This window comes from Sparus aurata, chromosome 13 (genome assembly GCF_900880675.1).
Source record: "Sparus aurata chromosome 13, fSpaAur1.1, whole genome shotgun sequence".
Classification (NCBI taxonomy): domain Eukaryota; kingdom Metazoa; phylum Chordata; class Actinopteri; order Spariformes; family Sparidae; genus Sparus; species Sparus aurata.
In genome coordinates, this window is record NC_044199.1 from 272,375 (window position 1) to 297,560 (window position 25,186).

Genomic DNA, 25,186 nt, shown 5'->3' on the forward strand with positions numbered 1-25,186 from the left:
ATCCTAAAATGATCAACAGAATATGAAGAAATAACAGTTTTGAAATGATGACGTCTGTTTATTGTTCTGCAGAGATATCTATTGAAGTTAGCATGCTCCTCTGGTTCTCTGAGCTCCCAGTCTTGACCACTAGCTGCACACCTAACTGAGCTAACTGGCTAAAGGTGGCTACAGTTAGCAGCAGCTAGCAGTTACTCCTGTGTTCTTACATATTGCACATTTAATATAAGGGTTGGTTCAGGGGAAAGCTGCAGGATTCCAGGTGTGTGGTTGGGAAAAAGTCAGGACAGTTGTGCTTTTTATTCGTACGTAAAACAAGTGCTCTGACCTGTAGAGTATAAAAGCTGGTGCCCACTCGGCAAACGTTAAACTAGTCCAGAGCCATGCTAAATGCTAACATGAGCATAACATTTGCCAATTGGTAATACACTAAAAATACAGCAGAGACTGGGGGAACATCAGTTATGTATGTATTTAGTAACACACTAAAGTACTGAACAAATTAAACTTTTAGTAGACGGAGATGTTTGAGTACTCAGGGTGAACCTGCACCTGGTGGTGGAGCTCGAGGAAACGTTTCTTGTCTTGGAACTTTGGATGTTTGGACAACCTTGTGGTAATAAATCTATCGATGCTACAGGATTGTCAGTCAGGGATTCTCACAGTCGGCTGATTTATTGTCTTGGAACCAAATATCTGACAAAAGTTTCATGGAAACCATCAGATAGTTGTGGAGATGTTTCTACTGAGCAGCTGAGCGACGTCGTCCCTAAAACCAAACAAACAAAACAACAGCAAAACGGATCAGAACTTTATGTTGGGCGGTTGAATTGTGATTGATCGGTTCTGCTCGGTAACAGGAGCATTATGAGGCTTCATGTGACGGCTGCTGGACTGTAACACCGCTCCTCCATGTTCCCCTCGTCTCCCCAACGGAACCACTGTGTTGTGTAAATGCAGCTTCTGACTTACAGATATACAAATACATACATTTTGCCTTCTGTTTATTTTATATTCCTTCATCTATCCAGTGAAAAGTTTCCAACAAAGCTCTTCTTAAAATGTACACAGAAAGTTACAAAAGTGACACACATTCTCAAAGTGACACATCTTTAAAAACATATGGTGCACAAAAAGCGTATTTAATGCCTGGATGGAGATCTACGTGTGGTTGTCTGGTGATCCGTAGCACAAGGACAGAGGTGTAACCACGACTTTCATTTGTTTTCTTTTTATTTAAAGACTAATGCAGAGAATCAGATTCTACAGGGCCATATCATAACCAAAAGAAACAAAAGAAAACATTTACAGAAGGTTCACCATATCATCTACATCCATCAGAACCCTTTGTCCGTATCATTGAACAGCCAACACATTCCTGTGTACTGTGTGAGTGTGTCTGCTTGTGTGCGGTTTGTGTGTTTGCTGATGTCCATATGTTTACAGTCTCGCTCTAATTTCCCACACCCTAATCAACTTTTGTGCTTTAGAAAATTAGTTTTTTTTTTTTTACATTTCAGTGAAAATCAGAACATATTTTGCTTGATAAAAATACAAGAAAAACTCCAGTAGGTATCTAGGAATAACCAAAGACTCAATGTTGAAAAGCAAGTGCTGCTGAGAACTGCGATGGACCTTGCATCAAACGTAATGAAAGAAATGACCGACGTGCCTACAAATGTGATATTTACATGTCTGCTCTGCATATGAGTGTGAAGGTAAAAGTTGGAAGCTCATGATTGCACTGTGCCTCGTGTTTCACATTCTCTCTCCGGAGCATCAAATGTAGCAAAACCAGACCCGGCTCAAAATATCTGTACAAGGTCAATAGTGTGTGTCTGATCCTGTTTGGAGGACGAGATGGGGGCTTAGCAAAGATGTTCCCGTCAGAGAAGTGTACAAAATTCTTTTAAAGTCCAAACTCTCTGGCGCTCGCTGTAATATCATCGAGCTTCGGAACTCAAAAGATAAACAAAATGATCCGTTTAGCAAAATAACATTTTTCATCTGCCTCCATTTTTGTAATGACGAACAAGCCCGAGAAATGAACAGAAATATTATTAACGAGGTGATCTTGTTACAGTTTTGCTCCTGTTTTTTTTTCACTTCAATCACTTTATTGCATTTCTCTGGAGAAAAAGTGCAATCAACAATGAAAGCCATTTTCCCTTCAACCAACGACAAATCCAAAGCGCAAACAGAAGTGATAATCCGCTGTTCTCTCTGATGTCACCCTGTATAGCCATGGCTGAAAGAAAAAAAGAGCTAATGGCTGCGCAGCTGATACAAAAGCTAAGCTTTTTTTTTTTTTTTTTTTTTCATAATAGCTTGTAAATCTGAAACACAATGGTCAGGGAGAGGAGGTCAATGATGTGGTTCAAAGCTGTCCTTGCATAGCACGAAGCTGACTACATAAACGTAATGTTATTGTTCTTCTAAATGTGCAAAATGCATAACAATAGGTTGATAATACAAACAATATTCATCATCATCTTAGCTAATATCTTCATTAATAGAATCAAATACTGTATGCATTATGTATTTTACATATGTATATATATTTTTTCTTCATGATAATAAACATACATACAATAGTTTAGAATTCGATATCTTTATACAACTCTTCACCCTGAACTCTGCAGTTCCTCGACCCTCTGCTTGTAAGTTAAGTGGCTGTTAACAGTAGACCGCTTGCATATGCTCGCAAAGACGTCGTCTGCCATTAGGGGATAGCTTCAGTATTGGTCATAATGACAATGCAAATAATAACAATAGCAACAACCACCAATCTCCTTTTGGTTTCCCTCTGGCGATAGCATGATCTCTTCACCCCAGCGCACAAACCCACCGAGAACTCTGCAGGGTTCTTACATGCCTCGTGGCCTGTTCAGTGCCCTGTAAAACAAGTTCAGAACAGCACAGCCAGAACCCGTAATGCAATACGAAGAACACCCACTCCCCGACAAGAAATGTGGAGGCTTTGTGAAACAAGATTAGAGCGGGAGCCAGAGGCTTCAGAACCCAAGATGGACACACAGTGCAGTGCCTGTCGTTCTGGACCCAATCTAACTGGATCCCAGATGTCCATGTGCAGCGTGCAGATGAAACTACAGGTAGAAGAGGGGTCGATGTAAAGCTACAATGGATATCACCCCCAGACTGAGTGCCAGGTTCAGGTCCTAAGAAAAGCCCTTGCTAATTAATATTGCTACATTAACAGAATTTAAAAATGGACTGTTCGGAAACCTAAACGTGCCACATCAGAGAAGAAGCATTTCCTTAAAGTGTGTATTCCTTTTTTTTTTCTGAAATTAAAAGAAACAAAAAAGCAAGCAATGTTGAAGACAAAGAAAGCATTCTTTTCACATTTGCGTTAGTTTCTGTTGGTTTTTCTCGGAAGAGGGATTGACATCATGCTACAAAAATATATTCATCTTCGTCACTATCGTAGAACTACAAGACAAGTCCTCTGTGCGAAAACACAGCACCGGCTAAAGCAAGATTACAGTGCCACTTCAACTCAACGTCTCCTTCCTCTCTCCCGTGTCTCTGTCTGTCTCTGTCCCTGTCTCTCGCTGTTGCTCACCGACAAGCAGCAACAAATGAGTCCAAACGGGCGTGTGATACTGAAGGCAGTGTAGCTGGTACTTTCTGAGTGTTACGTCTCAATTTTCAACTGAAAGGAGATGGGGACTATGGCAAACAGGGTCGGGGGAGGGGGGGGACACAGTGGGATGGAAAATACAGACGCGCCATCAATCAACAAAGCGGTCGCCATCGCAGCTTCGACTCTGAAAAAGGAAAAGGCACTTCTCCTCCCTCCCAGTGTGCCCCGCCCCTCTGTGAGCGATGCTAGCTGTCCTCTGCCACAGACGGCCTGTTGGCCCCCGAGGCCCCGCGGAAATAAAACCAACAAAAATTAATGTAAAGAACGAGTGTTTTAATTCTAAATGTAAAATGCACTCCAGGATTCGAGATGATTTTTCTTTTTTTCTTTTTTTTTTACATTCTTGCTCATAACTAGCCAATCTCAGTTTACACCGTTGATGTTGTTGCTGTTGTTGCCGTCAGTGTGTACACACACACACACAGTTGAATAATATTTTACTTCAGTGTGAAAGCAGCTTTGAATGGAACACTAACTCGGAGAGAAACAGTCACTTAAGCGTGAAATCGACCAGTATATACTCTTTTTGTAGAAAGTATCATAAACAGAAACAAAAATAAATTAAATTTAAAAAGTTTACTTTTCCATGTATTCAATAAACATACCCTTTAGTTACACTTTGCAAAGCTTAAACATAATATTGACATCTCTAACACTTGATAATATTTACAACGCTGTAAAAGGAAATTAAATATTTTGGATGCTGAGCACAGAGATGACTGAATTTTTATCTTTTTTTCCCCTAAATAAATGGTGTGTCCACTGAGACATGTTTTATTGCTATTGCAGAAACCCTAACATATTTTAAAGAATGACATAATTAATCTCAAAAAACATCTACAGAGAATTGAAGATATTTTGACAGAGACTGAGCGTAGCATTTTGCTGCTGATATCAAATAAACTAAGCTATCAGTCGGTGCTGATGTGTACTTTGAAGAAAGAAACAGAAATAATAGGATGCCCTGCCCATGCATATACACAAGTGCCTTTTACAGTGATTCCATGTTTAAATCAAATAGAAAAAATACATTAAAAAATAAGAAAACAAACATAGAAACAAAAGCCCCTCAACAAGTTTGGGCCATGTGCAGTTGTAGAATAGCATTCTCTTGGCTATATATTTATAGTAGCGTTTTCTTAGTAGCATCATCCGAGACCTGAACAACACCCTTTCAAGAGTCTGTTTCAATATCCGTCTTTTTTTCTCTATTTTGTTTTTTCAAAATCTTCAAACTTTAGGTAAACATAGAAGCAATGCAACGACTGGGAATTCAAACCAGCATGGACACCATGTTTGTCTGAAAATAAACACCTGTTTTAGGAGGAATAAGAAAGAAAATGAGAACAAAATAAACCCAAAATAAATATTACAGTTATAATTTAAAAGGATTGAAACATGGATTAGTGTGGATTCATCCCCTGCAATTTGGGCTTCTTATTCAAGTAGGTTGCCCAGTAGACCAGGTTAAAGGTTCCAAAGAGCAGAGGGAAGGCTATTCTGGCAATCCTGTCTATCTTGCTCACACTGTTAAAGGTCTTCTTGGCCTCTGGAGGTTTGGGCTTTGGCTCCTCCTTGGGCTCAGTTGGGGGCGGTGGGGCGCTTTTGGCAATCGTGGCCAATCCAGGGTCCCTGGCAATATTTGGAGCGAAGGCTGTAGCAGTGGCAGCTGGGTAGGCTGTGGTGTTGTTCTTCTTCAGGAGGGACTCCTTCTTCTTCTTTTGCTGATTTTGTTTGAAGGGGAAGCAGAAAGGATAAAGTTCAGAGTTCTTTAAAGATGCATTTTATTTCTTTTGCACAATCAGCGACTGTGCTGCTGCTGCCAGGCTGTTAACACACACTGACAACTTAACGGGTTATCTGTGAGTTTTAAAATGGATTTTAAGATCTTACTGCTTGTTTTTAAGGTCTTGAATGGCTCTTGTTTATATCTGGGATTAGCTAACTCCCCATTAGCCTGACCACAGCTTGAGATCCTCTGGCACTTTGCCCCCCCCAGCTGTGGAAATCTAAACTCAGTTTCCTCCTTAAAATCTCCTCTTAAAACTCTTTATATGGCTCATGTGCTGAAATAATAAGAGTTTAAATAAGGTTTTGAAAGGTGCTATATAAAATAAAGTTATCATTATAAAGCTATTATTAGGTCGGAGATATTAATCCTTCATATCTACACATTTCCAAATAAAAGCATCAAACTCAGAATTCATGTTCTGGCTCTTTTTCCTTCCATTGTTTTTTTTTTCCAGAAACAGCTGGGAGGTTTCAGAGCACGCCGCTGCTAACTGCAGCGCCGAGACAAGTGGAGCAGAAAAGCACAAGATGAACACTAAACTATTAATGTTCATGTCATGTTACTCAAATTGCATTTTCTATGAGATGAGGTGCCGACAACAAATACATGTTCCCTGCCCGGCCTCGCTCCCTCTGCGCTGACGTGCTAACAGTCCTGCTGAGTGACTGTCCATATATATTACGTGTTTGTACAGTAAACTGGGTCCTTCCTTCCCTTAACACTTGGATTAACCTCATTTAAAAACCCTGACACTGCAACTGTAGAAACTGGGGTAATAAATGCAGTCCTGTGTCGTATCGTCACCAAACAAACCACATTCTTTTCTCTATTATCTTCATTGTTTCTATGAGGAACGCTGTGGATTACAGCAGAGTAAAAAGAATACCTTCTCTGGAACCACACTTTTTCCGTCCCAGGCGTAGCCCCTCTTGGTGAAGTAGTTGACGGTGGCAAACTCAATGAGAGCCGAGAAGACGAAGGCGTAGCAGACGGCAATGAACCAGTCCATAGCTGTGGCGTAGGCCACTTTAGGGAGAGAGTTCCTGGCGCTGATACTGAGTGTGGTCATGGTCAGGACGGTGGTCACTCCTGCAGGGGAAACACAGACAAGACAACATGTGAAATCTGCTCACGTCTCAGAGAAATCACCTGCTGCCGTGTCTCATTTGTGTCTGAACGTAAGAAAAGATCATCTGTGAAGTTTGATGGTTTCAGGGTCACGACTATACCATTGATAGTAAAAATGCATTTTTTGAGTCCAACATCCAAACTTCTTCATTCAGCATCATACATGAAAAAGGAAAAACAGCAAATCCTCACATCAAAGAAGCTGGAACCAAGAAATGTTGGACATTTCTGCTTGAGAGGATTGAAGGATTATCAGAATCATTTTGTTTCCATCGATTCAATCGGCTAATCTCTCAGCTGTAGTTGGTATTTTATCTCAGCTACGAACAATGAAAGAGCTGGAAACAACAACCTTCAGTAGTGTTTTGAACCAGATGTTTCCAGCACAGCAGTGTTGCAGGACTGTGAATCAGAACGTGTTTATATAAGTCGATACAGGTAAATTCTATATGAGACCTTAAATGGAACACTCCATCGTTCAGGGAATTTGCAGGGCAAGTTTTCTTTTCTTTAAATCAAAAGAGCAAGCAGTTCTTCCGCATTAATCTATGTGAGCAGCTGATACAGTCTTGCAGCTTGTGCTTTTAATAGACTGCGAAAGGAAGAGATTTCCAGAGATGCAGCTGCAAGATGCTGTTGGCCTCAGAGAAACGGCTGCTGACTAATAGCAGGCAGAGCGGGCTTCTAAATTTGACCTGCACACCAATGCACAAAAAATGAACAATGAAAGAGCATCAGTTCATACAGTTGAAGCAGGTTTTAGAGAAAACTGCATCATGTTAGATGGTGCATGTCAGGCACACGAGCACGAGAGCAGCTCCTGAAGATGAGACGCTGCATGGCGAGAGAGGAAGTGGGTCAGAGCGCTGCTAACGATGCAGCGCTCAGCACAGAACAGGCTACTGCAGATGTTTATACACCAAATAACATCAGCCGAGCAGCAAACAATCCACCCATTCCACATGATGAAGGGAGCCGGAGAACAGCTGGCTGGCACAGGAATTATAAAATATGCAGAGTCGACCCTCCCACACATGTGGAGGGAGATGTTGATGTAAAGACACACATGTAGTCGATATCACCAACAGACACACGTCCATGTTCAACACAATCCCTCCGTCCACTTCTTCTAATGCTCTGCTGGCTGTTTTTGACCTTCTAATATTGATCATCTGTTTCCTCCTCTGGTACCTCGACCGTTCAACGTTCACATTCATTAGAACACAGAACCCCAATTTTGGATGAATTTGTAGAAATTTTGAATTTCGTTGTAGAAAATCACCCTAGAGTAATTCATTTATTCTGAGGTTTGAAGATTAAATGAAAATCTCTTAAGTTAATCAAACAGTGATGAAACTAGAATGGCACTGAGTAGAGCGTATACCTCCACCAAGACCCAACGGTCTCCTTTACTTTAATGAAGCCTGATCAGATGTGACTCACTCATACACACGAGCCACTGGAATACGCCTGATTTTAATTATTTTATTCTTTTACCAAGATCCATACATTACTCCCTGAGAAATGAACAGAAATATAAATAAAAGGCTCTGTTTTATAATGTAAAAGCTTTTATCCAGAGCTGCACTGAAGGTTATTTAAGATCTTACTTCAGGTCTATTTTGGTCTGAGACTCTTTGTTCATCCAAGTTCTGTAGAAATGTGTGACCTAGTTTTTGTGTTATCCTGCTGACAAACCAATATTGAAAACACAACTTCCTTTGTGGAGGTAAATACTTGAAACGACAACCAATCAAACAGCTAACCCTTTTTGTTTCCTTGTGTTTCAAAAACACTGTAATAAAGGTAAAAGTGTAATATTCCTCGTCTTCCTGGGGACCCCGACACAGCCCACTGCTCTCAGGTGTTCCTGTTAGTGTGTCCACCTCCTCGGAGCTGCAGAAGCAGCTGCTGCTTCGTTATTACAAGTGTCCTACAATGTTCCTGGAGAATCATGAATTCTCCTTGTTCTTCCTCCTCGCCTCAGATGAAGTGTTAAGTGATGAATCACAGATTCCTCATCCTCCCACTCTCTTTTCGCATGCTTTTGGCATCACTGACTTGGTGCTGTGACATGAAGCATAAAGGATGATTATTATGCTCTCATTAGTCAGAGCCAAATAAATGATTGGTCAGCGGCCATAACTGAAACAGGACACCTCTGATAGATTCAGTGGATGTGCAGAGCAGGTAGACAGGAAGCGTGGTCGCACATTTGTGCTGGTCATTATGACTCCAGAGAGAATCCAAAGCAGGGTGAGAGTTATTCACTCTGACTCTCATTTATTGTTGAAATTAGTTCCTAAGCTTTTGTTTGCACATTCTTTAATCAAATGTCCCTCATGGATCATTTGTTAATGACATTATGAAGGTTACACAGGGACAAGTAGCACGTGCCTGATCAGCACACTCGCACTTTGACACGACAACATCCAGTTCAACTTCAGGCCGCGTGTGAGGAAGCTGCAGTTAAACAGGCTGCGATGTGAAGCACAGAAGCCATTTTAATGCTACAGTAAGTGTATTAATGCAGCTGTGTGATGTCATAAAATCCGCACTTGACCATGCTCTGCACTGCTCCCGCTGCTAAGTGGGGCACTGAATGGTTTGTTGATGCATTGTTACGGGGATGCATGGCAGCACGAGATATGGAAATATTAAGTGATGCTTCGTCGTGTATTCATAGCAGATTTTAATTCGCTTCCATCTCCAGCTCAGAATTATGTTCACACGCAGCTCATTTCTAAAAGCTCTGAAGCATTTTAGGGGAAACCATGCTGCGTTTTTAGGAACACACAAACATGCATAAAACTAGAACTCGACCGATGACTGCTCACATTTGGTTCATTTGTTTAATTTAGCAGGATTTAGATGGTGACGGTTCACATTTAGGTCACTGTGAACATTTTGGTAGCCGACAACTCGTTGGCTTTAATTAATAATAAAATCCGAGCATCACTGCACAAATGTACAAAGACTTTGTGTGCATTGGAACTTCAACCTTGTGATCCATCAGACGTGTCTCTGTTAGCTGGAGGAGAACACGGGAGGTGACTGAGGGAGAAGGAGAGAGTGGCCTCCCAAACTGCTGCTGCAGATCGGTACATCTGAATGTAAGCTGCACAATCGACACATACAGGACATCACACGGAGGTGTCATTTGGCTGCAGAGAGAACAGTGTGCTGAGATTTCCAGTGGACTGTTACATCAAGGTGTCACTACTTATGATGTGGCTGCCAAAATATTCTCCATTGGAGATCAGCCGGTGAGAAGTGATTTTTGCCAGCAGTCATGGAGGAATGGAGCTGTGAACTTATGGCCTCAGCAGGTGCCGGGGCACCTCACGTCCACTGCTTCTGTTCTGATGGAGTGAGGGAAGAGAGTGTGTGTTCAAAGGGGAACGACTAGATAACCCGAATACATGTGTAGGAGGAGGATGAGGGCCTATATGCACATTCTGAGATACTGCAGTATTGAGGGCTGAAGGCAGGTGAGGGAAGGTAGAGGAGGGACGGGTGGCAGCAGAGTGCTGTCAGTCTGTCAGCCACTAAATCAGTTAATTTGCGCGGGGGTGGATGAAGGCAGCCCCACTGGGTATTACACAAGGCCTCACAAAGCGGCCCGATGTTTGGATTCATATACATTTTACTGTGTTTGACAAGCTCTGTTGTCATGGAAACAAGTCTTCCAACTCCTCCAACGTCTTCATACCACAAGAGAGAGAGAAAAAGAACGGAGAAAAGCGTTCAGTGTTCAGATCTGAAAGGATGCATGAACCTGACTGTGATGAGGATCTGGTCCAACACGGGGGACAGGTGAGTGTTCACCGCTCCCCTCTGTGTCCGCTCAGGTCTACTTAGGGATAATTTAGAGCACCACCAAGTTGGTTCATTAGAAGATGACTCCAGAGCTGGATTTAAATGACATGTTGTTACTAATAGACTTGAGGCTTTGAAGGCTGTTAATGAACAAAGTCACTGATCTGGAAAGTTCTAACTGGATTAATAGTGGTGTAACTCAATTCTTGAGAGTTCCTTCCACTCAATTTAGCTCAGTGTGCACAAGCAGCGACGCTTGATTTATATGAGACACATCTTCTCACGAGGTTTTTGCCTCTGTTTGTAGACTCATTTTCAAATGAACACACACACACACACACACACACACATGTCATGATGTTAAAAGATGGTGCAATTTTGGGGAACTAAATTAGAGATTTAAGGTGATGAATGACGAGGTGAGGCAGACTATTCCTGGGTGGGAAGACTTTCACAGCTGCCTCAGGCGAGGAAAAGTTTGATATGACGACGAAGCAAACAGTTGAAAATGTGCACTTCTGGAGAATGTGGGGCAGATAATATCCAGCTGGTTAATAGCTTTAACATTTTTGATTTAATGTCTATCAGGGTAATCAGTCAGAGAGACGTTCAGTGCTAGAAAATAAATAGCTTGAGGCATGGCTCAGAATAAATGAATATGCTCTTTGAGCTCAACGTTGTTTTTCCCTTAAGGTCTTAAAAGTTACTCAGGAAAAGGTGCAAAGTCACTGTTTAATATTATTATCGATCTTTCTGACAATTTGCTGTTTGCTCTCCTGGTTCTAACTTCAGTGCTTGACTGACAGGCTCCAGCTAATCTGACCGATCTCAAACCAGTGAGTAAAATCTCCTGCTCAGCCATTGGATCAGAGCCAAGCCACAGATCTCAAATCTCTGTGGGGGAGAGTGAGCCCTCAGGAAAATGGCTGCGCTCTCTCTCTCTCTACTCTTGAGCTCTGTGATTCTGGGCAGAAAAGCGCCTCTGACAATGTTTGACTGAGCAGGCAGCCAATCAAACATGACAATCAAAATGTGGGACGAGGTCAAAAGTACATTGTGGAGCTGCAAGTCGGTTCGCTCACAGAATGCAAAGTCGTTTGTGTGTGATTTAAACGCTTCACCCAGGTGGAGCGCTAAAACGGGCCTTGCAATAAAGTTGCTGTTAATGAACTGTTTTACAAACCTTTTAATAGCAGCTGCACAAGGACAGTGCAGACAACACTCCTGCTAAAGTCTCTAAGAAAGCTTTGTCAAAGCTGCTATTCTCTCTCCTGCATCGACCACGTCTCTGACAGTCAGAACCTTCCACTGCAACCGATTCCAGAATACATGGATGTTAAAACTTAATATTTCCTACCTGTCATATCAACTTCCTTACAAATTGTATCAAACGTGTATGTTCAGACTTTACGTTTCCATTTTCTACTTTATGCTGTTAGGACACCCTGGTTAGAGTCTGGGTAAGTTTAGGCACATTAAGCTCGTGTTTTGGCTTCACATTTTTGCTGACACAACAACGCGTGCTAAACGTCCGCACATCTTTAGAAATATCTGATATGGATCCTTAGAAATATCCAATTTTGTTGATATAAAATGTTCAAACTCTCCTTTAAAATGTCCAACAGAAATGTCTGTAGATAGAAAGATTTTGATGATATATTAACATTTTAATACGCCAACGTATCTCATCTTGAGCACCAAGCCAGATTGTTTTTCAGTATTTCAACGTGATCCAAACCATCACAAAGTGTTCTGACAGGCTGGATCTTTAAGCCGCACAAACCGAACCACAAAAATGTCAATATTTAGTTTTTTTGTTTGTCGTTATCAATGCAGGAGACAAAATGAGTCTGAGTTGTGCAGCTCATCCTGTATGAACGCTGTGTGCTGGTGACTTCTATAACAGATTATTAGAAGTCAGGTTGCTGCGTGCATATCAAAGATCATTTCAGTCTTAATTAGGGAAGTTAATGACTGATTATTAATCATTTAATCTGCATTAAAAATTTAACCAATTCAGAATTTTTTTTCAACAACAATCAAAGATTGTTTACTGTCAATTGATTTATTATCAATCACTGACAAAATATATTTGATTAAATAACCAGAATTAGAATAGAATGTAATTTTAATTTTAGAGTACTATACAAGCTGATTATATTTTAGCCATTTAGTGGCCTCATTATGGGATGGAATGTGTTGGGCCAGTTGTTGACAGGAGCTCTGCAGTTACTTTCATTTAATACATTTTCTGTTATTTAGTTTATTGTTCAAGTAACTTGGTGTTTATCTGTTATTTTAACTCGTAATGTAACCGACTCTGATTTGTTAAAACAGTTTCCTAATGGAAGCAACATAATTCATATATTATTAATGATAAACAGATCATCGATTGTTCAGGCAGCCGACGGTTGGTATCCCCAGTCGCAACTGAGTACTTTTCCACCTACACAAACATTTGCCTGATCAGCTGGATCTTAAACTGATGAATTAGTGAGGGCAGCACTGCTGGAACACTTGTACACACTGCTGATGAATGAACGTGATGCTTGTGTCGGGAGTTGTCAAACAACATTCGATATCCCCTCAAACAGTCCCAGGAGTGAAGCTGTCTTTGTCGGGTGTCTATCAGCCTCTCCACTGCAGCACCTACTCATTTATTCATGCCTTATCAATAACTGAGGCCTCGGGGGGGCTGACTCACAAACACACACGCCGCCTTCAGCATCACTACGTCACCACATTTACATAAATGAAGCAATAAATTGACACTTGATTGACAGGTGAGTTAAATGGCTGTGCCAGCACCACAGCTGTGGGAAGTGTGTCACACACACACACACACACACACACCTCTCTCTCACACACACACACACACACACACACACACCTCACACACACCTCACACACACACACCTCACACACACACACACCTCACACACACACACACACACACACCATACATAGCAGAGCTGCCTACGATGTTGTCAGCTCGTAATCATGAATTTATGAGCTCCCGCTGGCACACAAGCAGCATGCACACGTATAGCGAACAAACACATGCATCGACGCATAAACACACTCACACCGTGCAGACACACACAACCACACTCAACACACACACACACCTGCACACACACACAGAGTTATTCCTTAATGAGCTGATACATTAAACAGCATCATGGGAGAACCAATAAATACACAGCCGATCGCTCCTAAAGAGAAGGAAGCTAATCTTCTGAGCTCTGCTGTCCCTGACAGCTTAGGTACAGAGAGAGAGGGGGGGAGGAGGGGGAGAGAAAGGGGAGAAAGAGGTAGAGAGAGAGGTAGAGAGGGGGAGAGGGAAGAGAGAGAGGGAGAGAGCACCATATCAGCACAATCAGCGGCTGTTTCCTTTTGCTTTTTCATTCTGACTGCAAATAAAAAAACGATGCCAACAGTTTTCCTCCACACCAAACTGGCTATAAACTAATCAGCCTCTTAATCGGCACAATGATAAATAAGATAACTCTACCCACTGCTGTGTTTTCAAATTGCCTATTCATCCACAGCGCAGGCTTTAGGAGGAAGATTTAGTGCAGAGGCTGTGCGTCATTGACACAATGTAATTTCAACAGTGTTTGGATGCTGCGTTGGTTCACATTAATGGAGTTTCGGTGGCGGCTTTAGACATCTGTGTTGGTAAACCATGAACCTGATCACATCTGTAGTAATGAAAGAACACATAGCGTCACAGCAGGTGTTTGTTATTCTTAGTATCGGCGCATCATTTGAATCAGCGACACCGCGAGTGTGTACTGATAGAAAACACAGAGCTGTGAATAGGCGTCTGTGGGAGGAATTAATAAAGAGCATTTGGGCAGTTTAGTCATTCCTCCCACGGCGTTAAAAGAAACATATTTCCTTTAAGGTTTTTGGGTTTCTTTGGACTACTTGAATATGTAACATCGCTGGCCTCGTGTACATATTAGTTGAAATGAAGTCGTGTTGCCACTCAGACGTACGTGTCTCTGTACGTTAATGTTCCTTACAGCTTTAATTAGGCGTGACACGACTGTTACAGAAGGAGCTGTAGTCATGTGTGATGTATTTTACAGCGAGCGGCGGCACAACTGGAGAACTGTCTCTGAAAAGTGTCGACACACGAAGGAAGACGAGGGTTTTCTGTTCCATGACAGAGATGGAACTTTAAATCCTATTCTGCCTTCTGAAGATATAATTAATGACCAGCGTGGGTGTGAATGATGCTCATCCCGACTTCTCACTGCGAGTCCTCCTCCTAAAAATTATTTTTGATTCCATCATTTCTTAGAGAATCCCACTGCTAACTTCATGTTATCTAAATGTGATCAGGCATAGAATAACACCATATTAAGTTGGAGTCTTATTTAATTCCAATCTGCCCACATGTTGTATGTGAAGCACTCTGCAGAATATTCATTTATTCATCAAGCAGTTGGCTTCATTGAAATGCAGGAATATTCTGGTGCCATTGTCATTTTGGTTGTCTGAACAATTAAACATAACAATTGTATTTTCTTTGTTCATGAGAGGTAAATGAATAAAGATGAACGATGCAGTTTAAGGAAAAACTCAGAAACGTCATTCTTACAATATTAATAATGTGAAAACTATCTTTATTCTTATTTTTCTCTTCTCTTAATCTTTCTTCATCAAAATGACACAGTGCACCTTAATGTGGCACATTTCAAACAGCACTCGTAATAATAATAATAACAATGTGTGCAGTAAATATCTCTCTGTAATAAAATTGTGTCATTTTACTTAAAGTTAGCTCGCTGTATGATACAGACGGCATCAGTCGAGACTCGTGTTGCAGCACGGTCGCAAGTAAAAAAACTATTGTTTTGACAAACTGTGGATGTCATAGGCTCGCTACAGTATTGGCATTTCTAAAAAACATGTTACATCACATTTATGTTACATCGTTATGACCTGACGGTCACATCGGGAGCTGGAGAGCTGGAGAGGTGGAGAGGACGGTGCTGACAGGAGTTCAGGACTGCGTTTCAACATTTGTAAACGTGACACCTGTGGATATCTTCCAGCTCTGTTTTTGCTTCTCACATGGAGCCAAAACATAATATTTTTCTAACCCTAACCAAGTGGATTTTGTGCCTAAACCTAACCAGATCTTAAGCCCGGCACTAACACGAGATAAAATAGAAACTGAATCTAAAGAATCATAAAGCTTCACCATATCTAGGGTTCACATTTCCAGCACTTATTCCTGCGACTGGGTTGCGTGTTATGATATTAAGGCAAAAATCAATGGCATTTGTGAAAGGAGGCTAAAACTGCAGGACATCTGTCTGCATCACAGCCGGCCGTTTAAAATAACATTTACATCCAGCCTCCAACATTTACGTTTAAGTCCAGCTCTCAAAACGATCATACAGCATCGTAAACTCTCAGCAAGACAGACGGAACCATGAGAGTGCGGCACATTTGTGCAGCGAACACTTCTGCAGTGACACCACCGTAGACATTAGCCTGGTCTGATATCACTCCTGTTATCACTGAATATCAGCAGGTATCTCGTTATTCAGGTTGCATTGTGCACACGATTCACGCAATAAAGACTGCAAGTAAGAGCCTTTGTGTCAGGCCAGATCAGTGGACTCTTTTGTCCTAATAGCACTCGACACATGTACTATGGGCTGATATACCGCATAAATCCTTGACGTAGATGATAGCTGAGGGATTAAGATGGCTATGAAAGCTCCTGATTGTCTGCTACGTCTTTTTAATGATTCATTTACAGCGATATTGACATCGTAACCTCTCTGAAGAACAGGCTCATTCATCTGCTGTCTCAGATGATGCATATTAATCACATGAATGACCTACCTAGTATACCGGGACGCTGTGCAGCTCTGCGTCTTCATGCAAGTGCACGCATGTGTTTCCTCGACTCTGTGCGAGTGCGCGTTCGCTCATGCTTGCATGCGTGTAATCTCGTGAAGCAGAACCGGCAATGATAGCATGAGGGACACACACATGCCCTAGATAGTTGTTTCAATCTAATCTAGGCCATCCTCATTTCCCATCGACACGTGACGAGCACCGCAGGTAGCTAGCTGTGGCGCACACACACACACACACACACACACACACACACACACACACACACATATTTTAAGACACCAAAACATCGCAGGAAAGAGTAAAAAAAAAAAACCTGCAGGAGACCGCAGAGCTGCAGAATCTGGTGCATGTATAATGGTTTCTGTGAAAGCTTTTTAAGTAGTGGACCAGGGGAGACACTGACAACCATGAGAAGATGAGAGCGAGGGAGTGAGAGAGGAAGAGAAGAAGACGAAGAAGAAGAAGAAGAAAGAGTACAGGGCGAGGTAACTCAAGGACATTCTGCCTGCTGCTGTGCTCTGCTGCTACAGAGCATGCTGCAGACTAGCAAGAGCTTTCCTTTTGGGCGGTATTATGTAAGACCTCAGTGTGACAGACAGACAGATACAAACATACACACACAAACACACACGCACACATGCCCAGACACATGCAACACACGGCAATACGTGCGCAAATACACACACGCACGCGCAGTTGAACACTTACATCACAGGCACAAACACACACCCTTGTGGACGCACATTCAGAGCACGTAAATCTGAATTCACACTGAGCCTGGTGCTTGAAATTCTACCGCAGCCAGCCACAACTGATTAGAGCTCATGTTCACCTCTTTGGTGCAGAGGCAGAAAAGAGCAGAATAGAAATATTGTGCGGTGAGGTTTCGGGCTGAATGTGCAATTGTTCGGTCAGTCTTCTCAGCGTTGAATATCCTTCGGAGGCAAAGTTTTACATTTGGGCGATCCGAGAATGAGACGAGGAGACTGATACCACTCTGTCATCAACACGGGGTTGCCAGGCAACCGGCAGGAGCATAAGCGAGTTACTCCACCGAGCCAGTGCTCAGCAGACATTTCACAGCATATTCTCCCTTTCTTCATTTCTGTTAGTGTACAAATGAAGATACAACATGTAAAAAACGCACATTTCCCAGCGCCGTTCATTCATTCTCTGGTGATCAATCACAGTCGTTGCTTTCCCTTGATTCTTAATCAGACATTCATCAAACACATATAAACATAAATAGATCCATGAGGCAGTCGATCCAAGACCCTGTCCTTGAATCTGTTAGAACACTGAGGTCTTGTCTTGTATGATTAATTGCAACTTGCCACCCAGAAGAAAATATGAACAGCAAAAACATTTTCTTTTCATTGTTGGCGACTCAGGACACTCTCAGGTTTGAACTACAGCGATTACCGTGTTAGCATCTTTTCAGCTTTGTTTTCTGTGTTCTACAGATTCATTTGCAGTTTGGATGGTCAAAATAAATAATATTGTTATTTGAATTTATGGCCATTAAAATGTTGGTGAAGTAGACAAGATTCCACTTTTTAATATAATAATAACTCATAACAGCAGAAATGGTCCAAATGAAAATCTCTGATTAATATTAGTATTGAACCTCACATGAAGTGAATGTGTGAGCAACATAAATAATCACACCAAGAATGTTTTATATAAACGTCAAATCGCACAATGTTTTAAGACATTGTTCTATGTTTGTAGGGAAGGACCCTCGTTGATTTGTTAACCAGTGATACGAAGGTAATACTTGGTTAAAATGAACTTTTTAATTATGATTAACTGTAAGTTAACCATGTTATCTTCCCTTATCTTCCTGTTATACTCATTAATATTATACAATATTTGTTTTGGAGTGAAGTGAGGCAGAATCACTTCATAATGTCAAACAGTGACATAATAAAACACAGTGTTTGTTATTAGTTTGAATAAATCTTTACATTAAGTGCTTATCTCGACAGCGGCAGAGTTTTTGAATGAGTGCCGGATGTCCTGTCATCGCGTCTTCCACATTGATTTCCCAAGAACAGATTTGAAACCTTCTGGCGAAGATCTCTAATATTTCTTCCAGCAGATGTTTAGAAGTGAGCAGAGCAGACGACTCACCAAAGACAGTCCTGGCAGGGACGGATTCTCTGTTGAGCCAGAAAGACACTTGGGACAGGATGACTGTCATGATGCAGGGCAGATATGTCTGGATCACAAAGTAACCAATTTTCCTCTTCAGGTGGAAGTGGGTTGTCATCACGACGTACTCTCCTGTGGTCGGCAGACAGAACACATGAAAGTCAGAGAGAGCAGATACACTTTGGGCTTTTCTTTCAAAATATATATTTAGGAGATGCATCGTACTCGTCCCTGTAGTCTAAAGTGTGTTTTTTCCTAAATGGTTTGTTGTTGTGTTGGCCTTCACTTTTATTGTAGCTGAATTTTATTGGAACAGTTACGGTCGTCATTTGTCAAATAACTCAATACTCAGGCACGATTCATTTCATCAGTGCACTCAGAGCCCGGCGCAGAGAAAAGACAGCCACAGCACCGGCTTTCATTTGGCGAGAACAGTGTGTTGATTTTGACGTTTTCCACAGACACAAATTACTGGAACAAAAAAATAACACAATGTATTTATACATCAACACTGCTTATTCAATCACGCATGGCGGATGCAGTCGCTCGGGAGCTGGCTGCTAATAAAGCAAAGCGTAGCTCTGGGGATGAGGCTGTCTTAAGCTTTACGTTCTGCCTGCAGCTAGCGTCGCTGCAAACAGGTCACCCATTTAATGCTGTCACTAATTTTTGCCAGTATCAATTGAGAGAGGAGGAAGTGGAAAGAAGCTGTGGTGGCCAGTAGGGAAATTATGAATCTGGGACACGGCCTGTCATACGTAAAGCGACAAACTGACGCCGCAGAAGATGCAGATGAACTGATGCACAAATGAAAAGGTAAATGTTACGGAGGATGTGTCCACCTTTAATCTGTCTGAGAAGCTTTGACTGCCAGTGTTATTTAATTCACAGTAAGCTGGATAATAAGAGCACATTGTAACCTGACTGAAACCCACCTGTACTGGACTGGACCACGCCAGAATCCACACTCTGTCCCATCAAATCGTACTGGTTTAATCTGGATCCGTCCTCTGCCACCACCACGGACTGGGCAGCCCCTCTGGTCCACACGTACACCACCTCTGCTCGAGTGTAGGCATCTGACGGGGGCGAAGCGAGGGAGAGTTATAAATTATTTTGCAGCTGGTTGTCTGTCGTCACGTGTTGCCTCGCAGGCTGTTATATTTATTTTTTGGAAGCTGCAGGGGATGCCAAAGGGAAAGACAGATCAGACAAATCTGAAATGAGATCTCCCATTCAAACCTTTGGTTTTGCCTTACCTCCGCTCATTCTGTCTCATCCTGTCTCTTCTCATCTCGTCTAGTCTGCTTTCATCTCAATTCTGCCTGTCCTGTCTTATTTGCTATTTAAGCACATTATTCTTTTATTTCACCTTGTTAGGTCGTCTGCTAACCTCATCTCCACTGTTTTATTTAATCTTTTTCATAATCTAGGCTCATCCCGTCGCTCCTCAAACGTTTCACCGTTTCATCGTGGGGATGCGATGTCACATCGTGTCTCGTCACGCCGTCCCCCGACTTATAAGAAAACAAAACAAACAACATCCCGACAGGACAACATGACCTTAAAACAGCCAAGTCAGTCTTTCCTTCCCTCCGGCCACCCAACCTGTCAAAGCTGCAGTGTGGCTGGACCACTGCAGAGGAAGGGATGGCTCCACTGCAGACTGCAGCATAAGGAAGAGAGCTCATCACTGAAATATTTAGGGAGTGAGTTCAATTTAAAGGGGGTTGAGGCTCGGTCCTTTCACTCACGCTGTGCAGCGGTCTGAGGAGTGGCACAGAGACCGTCTCCCTGTCCGTCTCACTTTTGCCGTATTTTTTCCCATCCCCTATGTTTTCCTCCCTTTAGGCCGTCTCTCTTTCTCTACTCTTGTCCTCCATCATTCTATCTCTTGCTATGTCTTCTCAAGGATGATGCAGGGTAGGGCTCGCTGTCAGCGGTGAGCAGCTGGTGTGGTGCTCTGGAAATGTTACAGAAAGTGCTGCCTTGGATGAACACAGGTCTGAGCGCCGCATGGCCGCCAGGGTCTTGCGGGTCTTGCGGGGCCTGGCAGGGTTGAACGCGGGGGCCTCGGGAGCAGGGTGGGGGGGCCTTGGCAGACACTTCCTCTGGGAGAACAGCTGTTACCACACTGTCATCCCTCATCAGGGACTGGTGCCGGGGTCACGCTTCCAGTTGGACCAGACACACTCAGCGTGTCAAAGAGGCACATGTGTGTGTCAGTTTGGTGCGTTCATGTGTTTAAGTGTGTGTGTGTGTGAGGTTGTGTGTGAGCGCAGTGGCCACTTACAGCTGCCAAACTTCAGTGGACAGGCATGAGCATCCATCGGGAAGTCTTCCAGGTGCATGGGACATTCTGCTCTTACTGTCAGCCTGGAAAGAGTCAGAAAGCCATGGATAGTGAATTAGAAGAGAAAATACACTTTATTTGCTCATTTAGATACATTAGATTTATTTTTTTTTACTGTTTCTATGTTTCTGTTTCGTTGCTGTAGTTTTGTTTTATTATTGCTCCGACAGTTCGTTCTTGTTTAAGTCTACTTCCCCCTCTGTGTCTATGTTGGTCTCAACTGCACTATAAATTATATCATTTATTTAAAATGTTGACCATTGTCAGTTATTATGAATTGCAATGTAACTCATTTACATATAAAAAAAACTATTAATATATATATATAATATATGTCTACAGAATTGTCACATATTAAAGACATGTTTGTTTTATTTGTAGATTTTACTGCCTCTTATATTTCAGCGCTATTTTATTGAGTACTTTATATATTTGACTTTTACGCAGTCGTATCATATTATGTTGCTCTGTGTAAATCTTGTTTATATCTTCAGCGTGACATTTTCTATTCTAGAAGGAGAAACTGTAACACACGCAATCCAATAAAAGAATTTCTGATTCTGAAATTAAAGAAAAAAAGGCAGCAAGGAAAATAAGACAGAGAAACACAGCATGCTGCAGAGCCGGAGAGAAAGGAAAGCCCGGTGGACTGAACGACACGGCGGTCCAGTGAGGACCGGGAACATGTGGTGGACTCTTTTTTTCTGGTCTCTCAGCACCAAACACTGTCAAACTGCACACACTTCCCCCCAAACCAACAGAAAACGCTCGGCTCCCCTCAGCTGTGGGTTTTCTATTTCCTGACAGCTTGGTGAAAAACAGCATGTCAGGCCACCCGTGACACACTAATCTCCCATCCATCCCTCATCTCGCTCATCTGTGACAGCAATACGGGCTCCGCCTCTACCCCCTCCCCCCGCTAGTAAACATGCTAAAACAAATGTTTTACGATCCTCGCCTCTCAGCGTCTCACATTAGCATCGCTCTGTGGTGTGCATCAAGGTTTGTGCTGTATTTACCTCCTTCTCTGCTGAAGGCTGCTGAGACGCCACGAGTGGCTCTAAAGTCAGCTCAGCCGGTCATACACCTCATCTTCCTGCTCGCAACTGTCAGGTAGCATCCCCAAAGTGATAAATCATTACAGGACAAAACTATTTTATTTTTCCTGGTGAACACTACAATGGACAATATGACAGATTGTGAATGTATGTGGAACATAGAGCTCATAAACTGCTGACTCTGATCTCTAAATATAGGAATAGAAATTGAGAAACCAGTGAATCATCTTTGTATGAAAAGAACAATATATATATAAAAAAGACTATATTCACAAACGGAGGTGTCACGCACCGCAGACAATCTGTCATTTAAAGGTTCACTACGCAGAAAATACATTTTAATCAGAAGTGAAAGATCCTCATTGACTGATTTTAAAGATGACACAAAAATAACTCTCCTTGTTTTCAACAACACCATTGAATACTGTTTTTGTTTATATTTGGCGGACCCTGCCACCGTTCTGTGTTCTAGGGACCATATTCTCCTCTGACAACAGCTTGTTCATTCAGTTATGGTTCTGTCTGTATGACCGCATTGATATTGTCTGAATTTCTTCTCCAAAACTACATAGTGCCCCTTTAAAAGCTTAAATGATCAACCTGTAATTTAGAATTGTATTCCTCCTGCCTGACCCGACCTTAAACCAAAACCATCAATAATGATTTTACTAATTAGAATAAGTTCTGTCTGTGTACATAAGCAGTAAACACAGCGTAGTCCTCTGTGCCACTGATCTCCATCATTGTCTACAAACTGTAAGAAATCCTCCCTAAACAGAACCTGTCCCCTCATTACTTTGAACACAATACTGCAATTCATTATGACTCAATCCCACTAAAACAATTCTGCCGCACTAAATGTGTATTAATAAGCAGCTGAAAACGATCCCCAAAAAATGCAACGTGCACCTCAGTGTGAGCGTCAGTGATGAGAGACTGAGAAACTGTGTATGTTTCCACAAGCAGTATACATTTAACAGGAAGTCAGAGAGAACGGAGAGATGGGAACACACTGCTGTCAAACTGCCCCACGTCATGTCTTCAGGATTGATTACATACAAACACATCAGCCTCGCTTTGTTCAGCTGAGACAACACAGATTCAGTGTGACTTTAACCTTCAGTCCTCGTCAGAAAAAGGAAAAGCATTTGCAAAATGACACAAGGTCTCTGCGCCATGTTTTCATCCTTGGCTCGTTGTAAAGTCGTTGCAGGATGCAGAAGATGTGGGCCTACCTCATGGTGTACAGCAGCGTGCCCTCCTCTGTAATCCGCAGCAGCTTGTTGGGCATGGTCATGTTGTGGGCCACCGACTTCTTGCCGTTGTGGAAGAAGGTGTCGGGGGTCCAGATCTTGCTGGCCATCAGGTTGTTGAGACGCAGCACGGCCATGGGGCCTTTGAACTTTAACCGTTCGTCCTTCCAGCTCTGTCTGAAGAAGACATCGATGGTGTACTCCTACAGGTGGACGGTGGGAGGTGGAGAACAGAAGAAGTCAACAACAAACCCTGAACCCCCGAGCTGGTTTCTGTGTGTCGGTCCGGACGCAGCTGGCTCGGGGAAGGTGCTGAGTAATCCAACCTTATTTTTCTTTTTCACCCTTATTCGTGTTCTCACTTCCCCCCCTTTCTCTTCCCGTGTCACTTTGACTTTCTTACGGTATTCTTGGCCTAGTTTCCCTGCTGGTAGCTGTCTCTTCATGTTAAAGGCTTTGGTGAACATAGGGGCGATCTGCTGGATGGTTTTCTGGCTTGCATTCTTAAAAAACTGCCTTCATTGTCAGGTATCGTAATTGTTCTTTATTTCACGTAGTAGCATGTGCGGTTGCACTTCCATTTTCTTTCATTTTATCATTCACATAATTACAGTCTGGCCAGTTTAATGTGCTTTATGCAAATGGGGCCCGTTTGCTGTTTGGTCATTTGGTATTGCACAGTTAGGTAAGTGGTGAAAATGATCATTGTTAGCATTTATCTTTAGGGAAACTTCTTTGCTGGGTAATCTAAATTACACTGGACACAAACAGGAAGCACTGGGCACAAATTTGGAGGACATTTCATTTTGAATGCAGCTAATGACTATAGCTGAGAGCAGATTTTAATGGCTCCACATGACTGCCCGGCAGAGTAAAGGGAGCCTGTAAAAATTACAGTTCAGCCTGTTTTTTGTTCTCTTGCCTCCCCTCCTCTTCCACTCGGCCCCTGTAAGATAATTAGTATGAACTGAAACAGAGCTTCAAGGTAATAGACTGGGAGAGGGAAAGGCTGGAGATGGAGAAAATGTTCTTTAGCTCTTCCTTCTGGCTTTAGCACAGCAGCAAAATAGTCCTGGACTGCATGTCAGCAGCCAGTGCAATTAACTGAGATTATGTCAGATAGAGTACACACACTTCACGTGAATATAACAGGAGCCTTTTCCTCTTTTTAGTTCCAAGTGGTAAAGGAGAGGCAGGGAGACATTTGGATGAGATTAATTGGTTTCCGGTGCACAGAGCAAAGATCAGCTGCTTCTGTTTGAACAGCCCACAGCTTCTCTCACAGAGCAGCCGAGAAGAAATCACGGCGCCGATGTTTCATATCTTCAAGTTTTGATTTTAATCTTGTGTGAAATTTTTGTGTGTGTTTGTTTTTTTTATTGTCAAATCGTCCTACAGCACGGTTCTGTTCATCAAGAATCTCATCATGAGATTTGACAAGAAGCTTGACCTTCCAAATCACAGCAACACATTATGGCTTCGTTTGCTGCAGTTTCATTTCGTACCAGGAGTGAAAGACGGATCAGAACCTCAATCTGCTGCTTCTAAAAACATGATGTATTTTAACAACACCAGTCAATCGCTGTCCGATGATTTCATTTATTTGATCGATTAGTTTTTGTAACATTTTAGTCGTTGAAACTCAATATCTACACATCAGCATGGAGAGAGATCTGAAATCTAAATACTCCTAAACAAGTTAAACATTTGATTTGCTATTTTCAAAGGAGCACTGAGTAGATTTGGAGAAGAATTTTAATATCTACAATATAAAGGACAGATTTTCAGTGATTAAATCAGCTGTTCTCAGAGGAAAATAAAGTCCCAGAACACTGTTTATAGCTGGAAAAGTGGCAGGGTCCGCCACATATAAACAAAGTATAACAGTATTAACTATGTTTGTTTATTCAGTTTATATATTTAGTTAATATATTTTCTTTAAGCCAATGAAGATCTTTTTCTTCTGATTAAATCTCTTCCCCAAAACAACGTAGTGCACCTTTAATATTCCACAACAAACAAACACAGTTCACGTCATATTTCCACATGCACCTGAACGCAGCACGTTTATGA

The 25,186-nt window shown here is 42.1% G+C and overlaps 1 protein-coding gene across 15 annotated transcripts in view; it reads right to left on the reverse strand.

Annotated features, from left to right (window-relative positions):
• Nucleotides 1-987: 987 nt before the first annotated feature.
• The window catches only part of gabra1 (gamma-aminobutyric acid type A receptor subunit alpha1), a 32,216-nt gene continuing 8,017 nt past the window's right edge, over nucleotides 988-25,186 (reverse strand). For all 15 annotated transcript variants that reach the window (XM_030437595.1, XM_030437591.1, XM_030437592.1 and 12 more), the window contains 6 exons: nucleotides 23,096-23,316; nucleotides 20,743-20,825; nucleotides 19,385-19,528; nucleotides 18,429-18,581; nucleotides 6,346-6,548; nucleotides 988-5,391 (listed from right to left, as the gene is read on the reverse strand). In XM_030437595.1, the coding sequence (XP_030293455.1) occupies nucleotides 5,071-5,391; nucleotides 6,346-6,548; nucleotides 18,429-18,581; nucleotides 19,385-19,528; nucleotides 20,743-20,825; nucleotides 23,096-23,316 (1,125 nt within the window). In that variant the 3' untranslated portion in view covers nucleotides 988-5,070. The remainder of the gene's footprint in view (nucleotides 5,392-6,345; nucleotides 6,549-18,428; nucleotides 18,582-19,384; nucleotides 19,529-20,742; nucleotides 20,826-23,095; nucleotides 23,317-25,186) is intronic.